The sequence below is a fragment of the Procambarus clarkii genome, chromosome 81 (assembly GCF_040958095.1).
Source record: "Procambarus clarkii isolate CNS0578487 chromosome 81, FALCON_Pclarkii_2.0, whole genome shotgun sequence".
Lineage (NCBI taxonomy): Eukaryota > Metazoa > Arthropoda > Malacostraca > Decapoda > Cambaridae > Procambarus > Procambarus clarkii.
In genome coordinates this window covers 21,800,443-21,813,805 of record NC_091230.1, presented here as the reverse complement: position 1 = coordinate 21,813,805, position 13,363 = coordinate 21,800,443, and the positions used below count along the sequence as shown (strand labels likewise).

At 45.3% G+C, this 13,363-nt stretch overlaps 2 protein-coding genes across 3 annotated transcripts; one reads left to right on the top strand and one right to left on the bottom strand.

Annotated features, from left to right (window-relative positions):
* The first annotated feature begins 1,594 nt into the window (after positions 1-1,594).
* LOC123773093 (uncharacterized) lies at positions 1,595-6,448 on the top strand. 2 transcript variants are annotated; one of them, XM_069315337.1, is made up of 4 exons: positions 1,595-2,920; positions 4,542-4,951; positions 5,175-5,331; positions 5,375-6,448. In XM_069315337.1, coding segments are annotated over exons 1-4 (588 nt in total). In that variant the 5' UTR covers positions 1,595-2,900; the 3' UTR covers positions 5,376-6,448. The 2 variants fall into 2 exon arrangements, with proteins under 2 accessions (XP_069171438.1, XP_045622539.2); XM_045766583.2 differs by having other exon boundaries at positions 5,175-6,448.
* LOC123772993 (uncharacterized) lies at positions 6,445-12,587 on the bottom strand. The gene is made up of 4 exons (XM_045766441.2): positions 10,808-12,587; positions 10,112-10,230; positions 8,917-9,134; positions 6,445-7,782 (listed from the first exon to the last, which is right to left on the bottom strand). The coding sequence occupies exons 1-4, from the start codon at positions 11,268-11,270 to the stop codon at positions 7,638-7,640; spliced, it is 945 nt and encodes a 314-aa protein (XP_045622397.2). The 5' UTR covers positions 11,271-12,587; the 3' UTR covers positions 6,445-7,637.
* Between the last annotated feature and the right edge of the window lie 776 nt (positions 12,588-13,363).

The following is a 13,363-nucleotide window of genomic DNA, read 5'->3' as shown; positions in this document are numbered from 1 at the left end:
GTGATAGTTCCGGGAATCAATGTCCCCGTGTCCCGGTTTCTGAGCAGGTATTCTGGTTGGTGGTTTGGTCATCTGGCTGTTAGACGCGGCTGTTTGCAGTCTGACGGATGAGTCTTAGTTCGGATGATCAGGTTTCATTTGAAGGCGTTTATGGAGTTCTCTTTTGAACACGGTGAGAGGTCAGTCAGTTATGCCCCCGTGTATTTAGAGGGAAGGTGTTGAAAAGTCTTGGGCCGTTGATGTTGACAGAATTGTCTGTTAGTGTACCTGTTGCACCTCTGCTTTTCAACGGGGCTATTCTGCACTTCCTGCCATTCCTCCTGGTCTCATAAGGAGTTATTTCCGGGTGCAGGATCTGGAACCCGTCACTCAAAATTGGAATGAGAGTTCTCTGTACCTCTAAATCTTCCAAATGAAAGATTTGGAACCCGAAATTTTAAGTGGTCCCAATAATGTATAGATGTTTTATTAAATTGATTCGGGAATTCAAAGATCTCACGTTCTCCAGGTCAGCAGTTTCTCTAGCTAGAGATCACTAGTGTGATCTCTAGCAGTACATAGGATCCACATAGATCCTACAGCAGTACATAGGATCTACATAGATCCTACAGCAGTACATAGGATCTACATAGATCCTACAGCAGTACATAGGATCTACATAGATCCTACAGCAGTACATAGGATCTACATAGATCACTAGTGTGATCTCTAGCTAGAGAAGAGAAGTACCATTATTGGTCTACCATTTTTTTTATTAAAATGTTCTTGTTATCCAACCTGTTATTTTTCTTGCAATTGTGACAGCTACTTTATTGTGTTCCTTAGAAGTAAGGTGTTCAGGCATGGTAACGCCCAGATCTCGTTCTCTTTCGATAGTATGATCAGACTTACTATATATGCTTACTGGTTTTATATGTAGCTTCTGTTTTGTTATTTGAATGTTTACCACAGTGGAGGAGTTGGAACCTACCTTCATTGAGCATCATGTTTTCTGTGGCACATTGGAAGACCTGATTCACATCAGTTTGTAGGTTACCTGTGTCCTCTATGCTGTCCACTCTTATAAAAATCCTAGTGTCATCTGGAAAAGATGATACGGAACTATAGTTTGTGCCAAGCTTTGTTTCGAGTTAAGGTAATAAATTAGGCCCCCAGACATGATCTACCCTGCTACAGTCAAATAACTAAAACCACGATCATCAAGCCAAAGAGAAGCAACTGTTGTATAATCTACAGGTCCTCCTGTCCACAGACAACCATGACAATCTCTTCACCGCTGAGAGAGCTCCACAGTTTTGTCCCCAAATTTTGGACACATGTTGTGACTTATCGTCTGCAGAGGCATTAGGTGAAAGGATATAGTACCCAAATCATTTCCGTCTCGTGTTTTGAACTGCCGGATTTACTATTTTAATAAACAGGGACATCAGAGGCTGAAGGATCATCAGGTCCCAGTGATCGTTGCTGGGACTCAATTCTATTAGAAGAACAATATTTCTTACCTTCACATTTCCCCCCTTCCCTCTCTCCCTCCCTCCCTCCCCCTCCCATAGACCAGCAGCACAAAAGGGCGGGCTGTCAGTGTCCCGTTGTCCTTCACACGCACAGGTCACGCCCCAGCGGCCTGCCGTACTGAGAGCTCAACACCGGCCGAGATCTGTACAGAGGTCACTATAGCCGCACAGAGGGCTCTATAGTAGCACAAAGAACTCTACAGCAGTACATAGGATCTACATAGAATTCTACAGTGGTACAGAAAGTTCTATAGCGGTACAGAGGAGTCTGTAGAAGTGCAGGGAGCTCTATAGCGGCACAGAATTATATAACGGTGCAGAGGGTTCTATAGGTAGAGCTCGATCTGTAGTGGTACAGATCTCTATAACGTCTCGCAGCGGTACAGATAGCTATATCTCTCTGTATCAATACTGTAGTAGAACTCTATTATAATAGAGCTATTGTTTATAGAACTATTTAGATATTAATATGTATAGTTATATACAGTGCTCTACAGTCAAATAGAGAACTTTACATTAATATATATAGAGCTATGTAACGAAACAAAAAGCTCTAAAAATATACATGGATATAGAGAGCTCTGGTATTTGGCTCGGCCCCGTCTTCGTGTGCCACAGCGATGTCTATTGTGACTCCAGATTGCACTGTCTATTAGGGAACAGAGGGCATCTTTCTGTGCAACACTGCTGTTTCTAGTATTCTCTAGACCGCTCTTAAATAGCGCGGCACAGTCCCTCTTCACGGTGACTGCCGTTCCAAGTGTGGCACAATGAGCCTATAGTATAATGTAGGTATCCTGCGTGACACAGGGATCTAATACCGTGATACAGCTATCTCTAGAAGCCTAATACCGTGACACAGCTGTCTCTAGAAGCCTAATACCGTGATACAGCTGTCTTTAGAAGCCTAATACCGTGATACAGCTGTCCATAGAAGCCTAATACCGTGATACAGCTGTCTCTAGAAGCCTAATACCGTGACACAGCTGTCTTTAGAAGCTTAATGTCACATAGGTGTTTCTTGATGCTTAATAATGTCACATAGGTGTTTCTTGATGCCTAATAATGGCATATATGTGTCTCTAGAAGGCTGATAGCGTGATGTAGGTGCATTATATTGCGACACGTCTGTTTCTAGTGACTTCAAATAACCTCAGCTTGTGACAGCTGTCTAGACGTGTACATCTTGACCGTGAAGCCTGACACATCTGTGCACGGAGCGCGACAAGGAGCCTAGCGAGGCGCAGCTGTTCTCAGAAGAATTCATCAGGCTACAGCAGTTTGTAGTGTGAGCCAACGACGCTACAAGTAACCTCACCAGCTGACGTAGGGAAAGAGGAACTCAAGCAGGAAACCATTTAACGGATTCAAAACTACCATTTTGTTATGAATTTAGTGAGCAATTGGTAAGTATTGAAAAAGTGTGTGCGCGCGCGCGCTCTCCCACCACTTGTACCCACCTATCTGTGCTTTCAGGATCGAGCTTTTGCTCTTGGATCCTGTCTTTTTAGCCGCTGGCTGTCTAATTCAATGTCTCCTGATTTTTCCTCTATCAAATCTAATTTTGAAATTATGAATAGAGTTTGCTTCTACAACCTGTTTCGTTAGCTCATTCCATTTCCCCACTACTCTTAGAAAACTTTCTTCAAATGAAATGAAAATGAAAAATGAAAGCGCTAAATGAAAACTTTCTCACATCTCTAAGTCTCATCTGAGTCTCAAACTTCCACTCATGTCCTATTGCTCTATCGGTTTTCAGTGCGAACAGTTCTTTTTTTCCATTGTTAATCCTCCTAGGTACTTTATATGTCTCTGGCATGTCTCGTCTCTCCTTTTTTATAGCAACGTTCGGCCTAGTTTTTTCAGTCTTTCTTCATATCCCATTTCCCCATCCTCGATATAATATGTTATTATTCAGGTGTTTCTTGCCCTTGTTCGGCCACATTCACTTTATGCAGTTTAGGGGACCGTAGTTTAGAAATTAAATTCTTTAGGAAATGTACAGCGAAGGATGACAATTATAATCCCGGGAACTCGCAGCCTCTCATAATTCCAGTTGTCGGGGACAGGATGCCTGTACTCAGAGCTCTCGAGGCCCCTCTACCCCCTCACCAGGGTGACTATTGGTGTTCCCAGGATGCAACCCACAACAGTTTTAACTACCGGGTACCTGTTTACTGCTAGGGGAAGAGAAATATCAGGGGATACCCAACTGTTTATGCCTCGCTCGGGGATTGAACTCGGGATCCTCGTGTAGAAGTCAAGGACTTAGGCTGCTAGGTTCTTAAAAGCCATCCCTATGTTAGTTAGTTTTGTGAATGCTTGTCGATTTTTTTTTCATGATGCTTATAAAGGAAAAACGGGTGAGATAAGTGATGCAAAGGTTTGGGATATGAGGTATTATATATTATAGCTTATATAAATAAAATATTTATTTAGCAAGAGAGGCAGCAAATGTTAAATTTCCCTTCATTTAGCGTCCTTCGGGAATCAGTGAATTGAACTTTCACACTTTATAGCCATCTTATGGGATAGTTTGCCAAGCCGTGTTTTTTCCCGACATCCTTGTCCTTCTTTCATTGTGGCTTTGTCGTGTACTCTGCTGTTTCCACCTCCAGGATCAGCAGTCAGCGGCCAATTTTGCCTTTGTTGTGGCATTATACACAACTCTGTTCACTAAACGCTGACGATAAAGTCTGGTTTTCACTGATACAAAGATAAATTACAGACTTTAAACTATCTTAAATGTCTTTTGTAATATTGGGAAGAACGTCGAAACTCGTGATGTTCAAGTGTAAACTTTTGAATGAGAAATATGTTATTATTTTATTAATATTTTGTACATATTTACAATAGATAATTATCAGATCTTGAGATTTTGGTAATTATAAATATTTATGGAGCCTACTAGGCTACAACATATGTGTTTGTTAAAATACTAAGTAGAGTTTTTGAATAGTGACAGGAGGAATGGCTGCTTTATAACACATCCGTCAGTATTGATGGTGAATCTCGTCCTACTCTCAGGCTGTTGATGGTGATGGTGGCTTCTAGCAGCGTCCAGCCACGCCTAGAGTCCCACCCACCTCGTAGTCACCGTCGCCTGCTACAACATTCTCTGGCGCCCACCCGACATCCTGCCCCAACTGCGCATAAGGAGTACACCGCAGGTGACGTCCTCCTCCATGTGTTGAAGCTGGAGAATGCCCTTCGTGGAGCGTCGAAGCTGGAGAAAGTCCTCCTTGGAGCATCGAAGATGGAGGATGTTCTCCCTGATGCGTCGAAGTTGGAGAATGTCCTCCCTGAAGCGCCGAATCAGGAGGAGGCGCGGCACCTCGCTCTTCTCAACACCTCTATCATGAGTGTTGACGGGTTTCCACGAAGGGAGCCATCATCCCATTACCCTGACAAGGGGCCGCTCCCTCAACACAGGACGAGTTAGTCTATGTGCTTCCTGTTGCGTTCCACAAATGTGCGACGCTTGTATCGGCCTTGTATACCGATGTAGCTTGTAACTGTCTTGTATTTTATGTAGCACGTATCGGTCTTGTAGCAGTTATTTAGATGGTAACACTATATAATATTTGATTATATTAATAGCCTTTGACTTCTCAGTGACAAAGAAATGTGTTAAAATATATCTGATGTGTTCGTTTTCAGAGCGCGGTTGTGGTGTGTTGATCCGAGGACCATTTTATCCTTACTACACCTCCAGAGACTCCCCGAGGCAGGCCAGCAGCAACATCACCTGCTGCGTACTCTCTCCCACCCTCCTGCTGTTGACCTGCGTCCTGGCGGGCTCCTGCTGGTGGTGGTAGTAGTAAATACAGTGTGTCCTACCTCCCTGCTGGTGGAGGGAGGTAGGATACATGCTGATGGATACATTGTGTCCAGACCAACGCCAGTCTTCTCTGATTTGCGTTTTTTTAATATTGAAAAAAGTCAAATTTTGAAGTCAATGTTTAGCGTGCTTCAGTTGAGGGGCGTTACTGAGCCACGCCTTGTAATAGTCAAATTTCTATTATCGGATTAAATAATTATAAAGTAATCTAGAAAATGATGTAGCTTAGATACAACTTTAACACAATATAATACAAACTTGGGGAGATTAAATATATCTAATAATATTTATAGACTATTGATTCTCCGCAATAAATTATGTTAAAGGAATTTATAGTTTACCTGTTGTAACACTATTATATTTGTATTTTAATCTTCTAAACTGTATCCGCACAATAGCCAAATTATGTTACGACGACCCGTAATAAAGTCTTCAGCTTTACCTGTATAAGATAAGTACTGCAGGCGACGAGTCACAATAACGTGGCTGAAGTATGTTGACCAGACCACACACTAGAAGGTGAAGGGACGACGACGTTTCGGTCCGTCCTGGGCCATTCTCAAGTCGATTGTGAGAATGGTCCAGACCATTCCATTCCAGGAATGGAATGGACAATAGACTTGAGAATGGTCCAGGACGGACCAAAACGTCGTCGTCCCTTTACCTTCTAGTGTGTGGTCTGGTCGATAAGTAGTGTATATGAATAAAGCCGGGTTAGTACGTAACGCCTCACACACCAGGTCTAATGCAGTTACCACTCATCTTTTGTTTCTATACAGTTATCAGCAATTCGTGTTCGCTTGAATCAGCAAGTTAGTACAACGGTCTTGGATATATGGTTCCTTTGGAAACTATAATATAAGTAGCCTATTGAAGACTTTCACATATTTAATCTTGCGAATTTGAGTGAATTTGTTGTGTGTATTTCTTTGATGTTTGTATGAAAATATTTGTAATAAAATGACCAGTGTGTATACATTGAGTATACACATTTGTATACTCAATAATACTAAAAAGTGTATACGTACACTTAGTTTTGAGGAGTTCACTACTACATTATAATCATTTCATGCATAAAAAAAAGTTACATTTTTATGTTTATATTTTTATTAAACCTTTATAAATATTAAAGATACAAGGGTTTGTATAACATTTTTGTAAAAAGTCCTGGTATGTATTATCGTACAGTGTGCATGCATAGCTTGTGGGATTATAATTGGTGATCCATCATCTAATTGGATTTACGGGCTATTCATGCCCGTGCTACCTCTTCTAATTGGATCAAATGCCTTCCCTCGCTGATAAAGCACACATTGGAACCTTAAATATGTGGGAATCTATATTTACATATTCTTACAAATACACATGCATACACATACACCTACAAAGCATAAGCATACTCGCATACACACACAAACATACGCAGAAACGTGCAGGTACATCATACCACTCCTTGTATATGCAGCGCCACCACAGAACGCTTATCATCTCATCAAACAGAAACATGAGATAAAGTCAAGAGACTTGGAAGACTTGATCTCGACATACAAGATTGTTACGGTTATTTGACAAGGAACGCGATACACATGGAAACTAAGTGACTTAAGGAGCAATAGGGAACTATGGATTGACAGTGTCGAAGTAATACAAAAGCGATATGAACCAGGGTTCAGAAAGAGCTATGTCACGAGAACAAGGCACCGGTTATATAATACTGTACAACAGTTTAGTTTATGTTCAAAGGCGGGACACAAGCTCTGAGACTCAACCCTAGCAAACACAGCCAAGTCTGTACACTCTCCAAAATAGCATGATGTTTGACGCCACCATCTTATGCTGTTGTTGTGGGAGTAACAGCTGCTGTTGTAGGGGCGACAGCTGCTGTTGTGGGGCCTACAGCTGTTGTTGTGGGGCCGACAGCTGCTGTTGTGGGGCCTACAGCTGTTGTTGTGGGGCCTACAGCTGTTGTTGTGGGGCCGACAGCTGTTGTTGTGGCGCCGACAGCTGTTGTTGTGGGGCCGACAGCTGTTGATGTGGCGCTGGGTGTGACATCAATTGTTGTAGTAGAACTGACACCTGTTATTGTTGCATTGAGAACGTCGAATATTCATGATACAAAATATAAGGGTCATATAAGATCACCCTTATAATATAAGGGTTATATACATAACCCTCCTCTTCCTCCGGAGGGCTGAATATGGCGAGGGAGATAAGGGCAGGGCGAGTGGAGGAGGTGAGGGAGGGTAGAGGAGCTGGAGGGAAGGTGGAGAATGTGGAGGGCATCACGGAGCGGAGGGCAGGAGGTCGCCCAGGACAGAGGGGCAGGTGGAGTACCGGTCCGTACACTCCTCACTCTCTCGGCCGTAGTTGGCGGCATCCAGGTTCTTCTGGAAGCCGGAGGTCGGCGAGAACACGGTCAGGAGGAGGCTGGTGGGGCAAGGGAGGTGGTCAGTACGTGTCCGTGGGCGGACTTAACATACAAGTTCAAGTATGTTCATTGAGACAAGAAAGAAATACATCTCAAACGGATAGAGTAGCTTAGGCTATTTCTACCCCCTCCTCAGCATACATCCTTGCGGATAAGAGGGCTAGGCAATCGACTGAGGGGGAGAAAGGGTAGAACAGAAACAAGGGGACAGCCTCACTAATAAGAAGGGAAATATATGATCTGTTTACACACCAAGGCGTTTAAACGATCACGTACGTACCTATAAATTTTAACTGGAATAAATTTTTTTTTTTTTCAACTTGGATTATGGACTGCATCTTTTCCCCTGAAATCGTTGAACTTGAAATATTTTCTGAAGAGTTAATAGAATTACGTTTCTTTTAATAATATAGAGTGAAAGATGCTACGGCTTGTTCCAAGCGCGGTACCAAAGTCATCATCAGCGGTTATTAAAGAGGATGAACGCCACGACCTCCTTAAATCAATAGACAAAACTAAGGCAATGGACCCGGGTTAGGTCACCCCTAGAGTGTTACAGTGTTACACAGTTGTCAGGATCTACTGGCTTCGCCTCTCACAGTTCTACCTAGCTCAAGGTATATATATATATTGGTCTCTTGCTGAACCTTGTTACTAAAGGGCATACTAAATGTTTACCTTTTGTTTAGCACACATCACAAGGAAGCCTATCATTTAGCAGAAACCCGGTCAGCTCTAAATATTTTATTTGGCTTCTTTGAAACTTGAAAAATAATCAGTATTATTATCCTAAAATTGTCGTTAGTTTTCATCCAATTATAAAATTTTCACAGCACAGTTTAACAGAAGATAAAATTGACGCTTTGGAAATATTTAATTTAAAATATTTTAAAATATATCCCCATGACATCATCACATACCTGTCCCTGTGGCACCATTATCTACCTGTCCTCCGTGGCGCCATTATCTACCTGTCCTCCGTGGCACCATTATCTACCTGTCCTCCGTGGCGCCATTATCTACCTGTCCTCCGTGGCACCATTATCTACCTGTCCCCCGTGGCACCATTATCTACCTGTCCCCCGTGGCACCATTACCATCACACACACACTGGAGCACCAGGGCCAACCCACCTGACGAAGTAGTTGGAGGCGGTGCCAAGAATGCCAGTGTGCCAGCCGGAGCGGTTGAGGTGACAGAGGAGCTTCTTGCCACAGTCCGGGTGCTCCCTGCCGTAGGACACCGTGTCCAGGGAGGACAGCGTCAGGACGATCAGGTCGGCCAGGCCGTCGTCGGCGTCGTCCTGAGAGCCTCGGTGACTACGTCCGCTGGTGGTCCCCCTGAGCAGATCCTGGGTGGGACACAATGGGAATAAAAACGTCTGTTCAAGGAGTTCATTGAGCTTGGTAGGGTGACGGTTGGGTGTGCGGGGACTGTCATAGGCAAGTCTGGGTCGGCCCCAGTGGTACAATCTTCTGGGGTTGACTCTGGTACTGCTGAGTACCTCGTCTGGCTGTTATATATATATATATTGCATGCGTTTCTCCTGCAATATATGCAGTATATGCACTTGGGTACATACATGCACACACATGTACATAAGTATACATACACCTACTTGCAGACGCTTATACACATACGATATACATGCACCTAAGGTTCACACACACACACTCTAGGGGAATACATAAATGTGCTTATACAAAGAAGCACGTACTCATACACACCACAAAATACACACTTGCAAACCTATACACATCACACCAATTTCCAATACATAACACTATGACCAACATTGATAATTCCACCAAAAATACTTTACGAAATACGAAGAATTACACCACCCTAATATTGACGTTTTCCACTCATCGACCTTCACAGGCTGCTCGTCCACATATGTTTATAGGATGCTAAAACAGTTGTATTTGTTACGGAGTAGCGAATGAGAGACCGTGGCTACAGGGGACCAAACGTGCGTAGTAGTAGCAGTAGGCATCCATCAGTGTCAGGAGACTATGGAGTTGCGCTCTGGTTGTCGGTCTGGAGTGGCCTCACCAGGGCGCAAAGCCTAGGTAGGTTGATACGGGGGAGAAGCTGTTACCCAGGCAGCAGGTCCCCCCCCCCCTCTCCACGGCGCTGAAAGTCTCCAATGGAAAGGCATACGTCAATACGATTGGTTCCAGCGCCGTCGCAGGAACTGTGAGTCCCGGGTGCGTGCGTGCCGTCTGTTTAATGGTGTAATATTTACGTGTTATACTACGTTACTAGAGCAATACACTCTCACTTCTAATCCTCTATACCTGTCCCCACACCTGCAGCTATACACACCTGGACGAGGTCGATGATGAAGACGGCGAAGGTGAGGATGGCGAGGGAGAGTAGTGCCACCTCCAGTGACTGTAGGTTCATGGCACTGGCATCCCGACCTAGCGCGCTCCCCTGGCGCTCTGTGGGGAGTTGTAATGGTCAGGGCAGGTCAGGGTAGGTCAGGCAATGTCAGGTCAGGGAAGACCAGGGCAGGTTAGGGAAGGTCAGGGAAGGTCAGGCAATGCAGGTAATGATGATTGCGGTTGTGGTGACGGGACCATTTGTGATTTTGGTTGTGATGACATTTGATGGTGGTGATGGGCTGGTGGTGGTGGCGATGATGGGCGAGTGGTGGTGGTGATGGGCGAGTGGTAGTGGTGGTGATAGGCTGGTGGTGATAGTGATGGGCTGGTCACTACTAGCCCATCGGTGGTGGTGATAGTGAGCACTGGTGGCGGTGATAGTGTTGATAGTGGTATCCCACATACCAACACGAATGGTACAATATTTAACATAGCCTAAAATATTTAAGCTCTATATCATCACTAATATTACTATTATCAATATAACTACAACTTCTAAAAATAATTATAATATAGCTAATCATATTATTATTATTAATAGTATTACTTTTGCTAATACTATTATTACTGGAATTATCACTGATAAGTCTTACCCTTGATGCTGCACTCAATACCGTGATCACCATAGACTCACCTACTTGATGGAGAACGGTTTTTCTGACGCCCTCGAAGACAGTCTCTTTCTGCCGCGGGCGTCTGACGGCGTCCTGGGGACCTACCGGCGGCCTGACGAAGATGTTCTCGTAGCCCTCGGAGGCATCAGAGTCTCGAGGATAGTCCTTCAAGGAGCTGGGTCGGTACTCCTCCTCCTCCTGTGTGACTTGGGTCTCATCTTGAAGGATATGCGAAGGGTAGTCATCGACCTTGGCTCCGTCTTGGAAATCAGGTGACGGGTACTTGTCGACAACTGTCGAGGGTGACAGGCGAGCTGGGTCGTCGTGGACTGGTGGTGTGACAGGGGTACTGGAAGCTCGGACGGCAGTTGGGAGTATAAGAGCCAGGATTGCCACCATCACGAAACACTGGAATCCAGAATCCTGGTATCCATACCTCCGGAGAGGCGCCAGAGCCTTCTGCTGCCAGAGGGGGTTCTTCATGTCTGGAACGTTTCCGCCGCTACAGTCTCTCCTTGACGTCTGTGATGAAGAAGTTTGCCAAAATTCCTTTCAAATTTGAATTCGTTTCTCACCTCTCACCAAATCTTATCAGAACTTTTGTACAATTTTACGAAGAATTATCTTCAGTGCACCTTTTGATTACATTTTCTGTTCAATTCGAAGTAAATAAACGTGACAGTTTTCCAAGGCATGATGGTCGAGGGGTCACCACATCAAACCAGAACCAGCCTTACGAAACATTTCCGGTTAAGTATAAATATAGTGAGAATACTGGGAGTTCAGGAGGGCCTTGGCGAGGGTGTGCTCCAGCGGCCGAGGAGTCCCGCTGCCGTCTGAGGGCAGCGTGTGCGCGAGGCGGCAGCCAGGAGCAGCGAGGACTTAGCGGGGAGCCAAGAGGACGGCAGCGGGAGCCGGAGTAGCGGTGAAGCCGCTATAACTTTAGCTGTTGTATCACGCTACACAGCACCCTGAACCTCGCTCATCTGGCAACACATCCGGCCATCTCCCGCCTCGGCCCACCAGAGGACCACCATCCCCCCCTCGGCCCACCAGAGGACCACCATCTCCCGCCTCGGCCCATCAGAAGACCACCATCCCCCGCCTCGGCCCATCAGAAGACCACCATCCCCCGCCTCGGCACGCCAGAGGACCACCATCCCCCGCCTCGGCCCACCAGAGGACCACCATCCCCCGCCTCGGCCCACCAGAGGACCACCATCCCCCGCCTCGGCCCACCAGAGGACCACCATCCCCCGCCTCGGCCCACCAGAGGCCGACCAGAGGCCCACCACCCGGCAGGCAGGGAAGGAGGAGCAAGAGTCAAGCAGGGGGGACTAGCTAGCACTAGAGGGCGCGCGTGAGAGCCGTGGTGGCGACAAGAGGTGTCCGTTATCTAGCGAGCATCAACCCGGCGCCACTGGCCACGAACCATGCAGTCACTCCACCGTCTGGAACCTCTCACTGCACTCACAAATGATCATAATAATCTAACTACTTCATTCACCTGGGCTCTAGGAGACTCGAACCATGGTCGCCACGAATGCGAGGCAGAGGCTCTATCCACTCAGCTATGTTTATTACCATGGAAGTGTTGATTTATCATCTATTATTATTATTATTGTTAATAAGTCACAATATCGGGGCTGGACATTAGACAACAGACCCACACATCTGAGGATGAAGTGAGAACGTTTCGGTCTGTCTTGGATCATTATCTGTCGGACCGAAACGTTGTCACACTTCTTTTTTATTTTAAGATGTAAGAGTTGGTGTTTATTATGTCAATTATAAAAATACTAGATGAACTACCCGGCAGTGCCCGAGTCTCTCACCCCCCCCCCTTTCTACTCTCTTCTCCCTCTCTCCCTCTATTTGCCCGAAACGCTTTGCGTAATAGTGGCTTTAGGCATTGTATGTACTAGCTCTATCTATAAAGCCAACAAACTTTGTAAAATCTCTTTATGTGTGTACCTTTACCTAAATAAAAATTATTATTATTATTATTATTTCTCAATATCTTCCCTTCTTCCACTTTCTCTCACCTCTATTCCCCAGTCCTCGCTCTCCCACCCCCTCCGTCCAAACACTTGGGTTGGACGGTAGAGCGACGGTCTCGCTTCATGCAGGTCGACGTTCAATCCCCGACCGTTCAAGTGGTTGATGGGCACCATTCCTCCCCCCGTTCTATCCCAGATCCTTATCCTGACCCTTCCAAGTGCTATATAACCGTAATGACTTGGCGCTTTCCCCTAGAAAATTCCCTTCCCGTTCCAACCTCTCCACCTTTCTCCACCCAGCATCCCTTCTTTTTCAGTCTCGACCCTCACCTCCTCTCTTCATTTTCTCCTCCCATCTCTCTTTCCCACGACTCCAAAATCTCCCCTCTTGCCTGCTCTTCTGCCTTCTCAGAAAATTTAGTATTACGAACAGCTGAAAAACTGCTTAAAACCATCTAGTCTGGGACGGCGTCGAGGGCCTGCTCACCAGTCTCTACAGTTAGTACCTTGTTGGAAATACTTGTTGGTAAATTAGATGTGTAGTTTTATAACAAAAACAAAAGTTTTTCAATAATC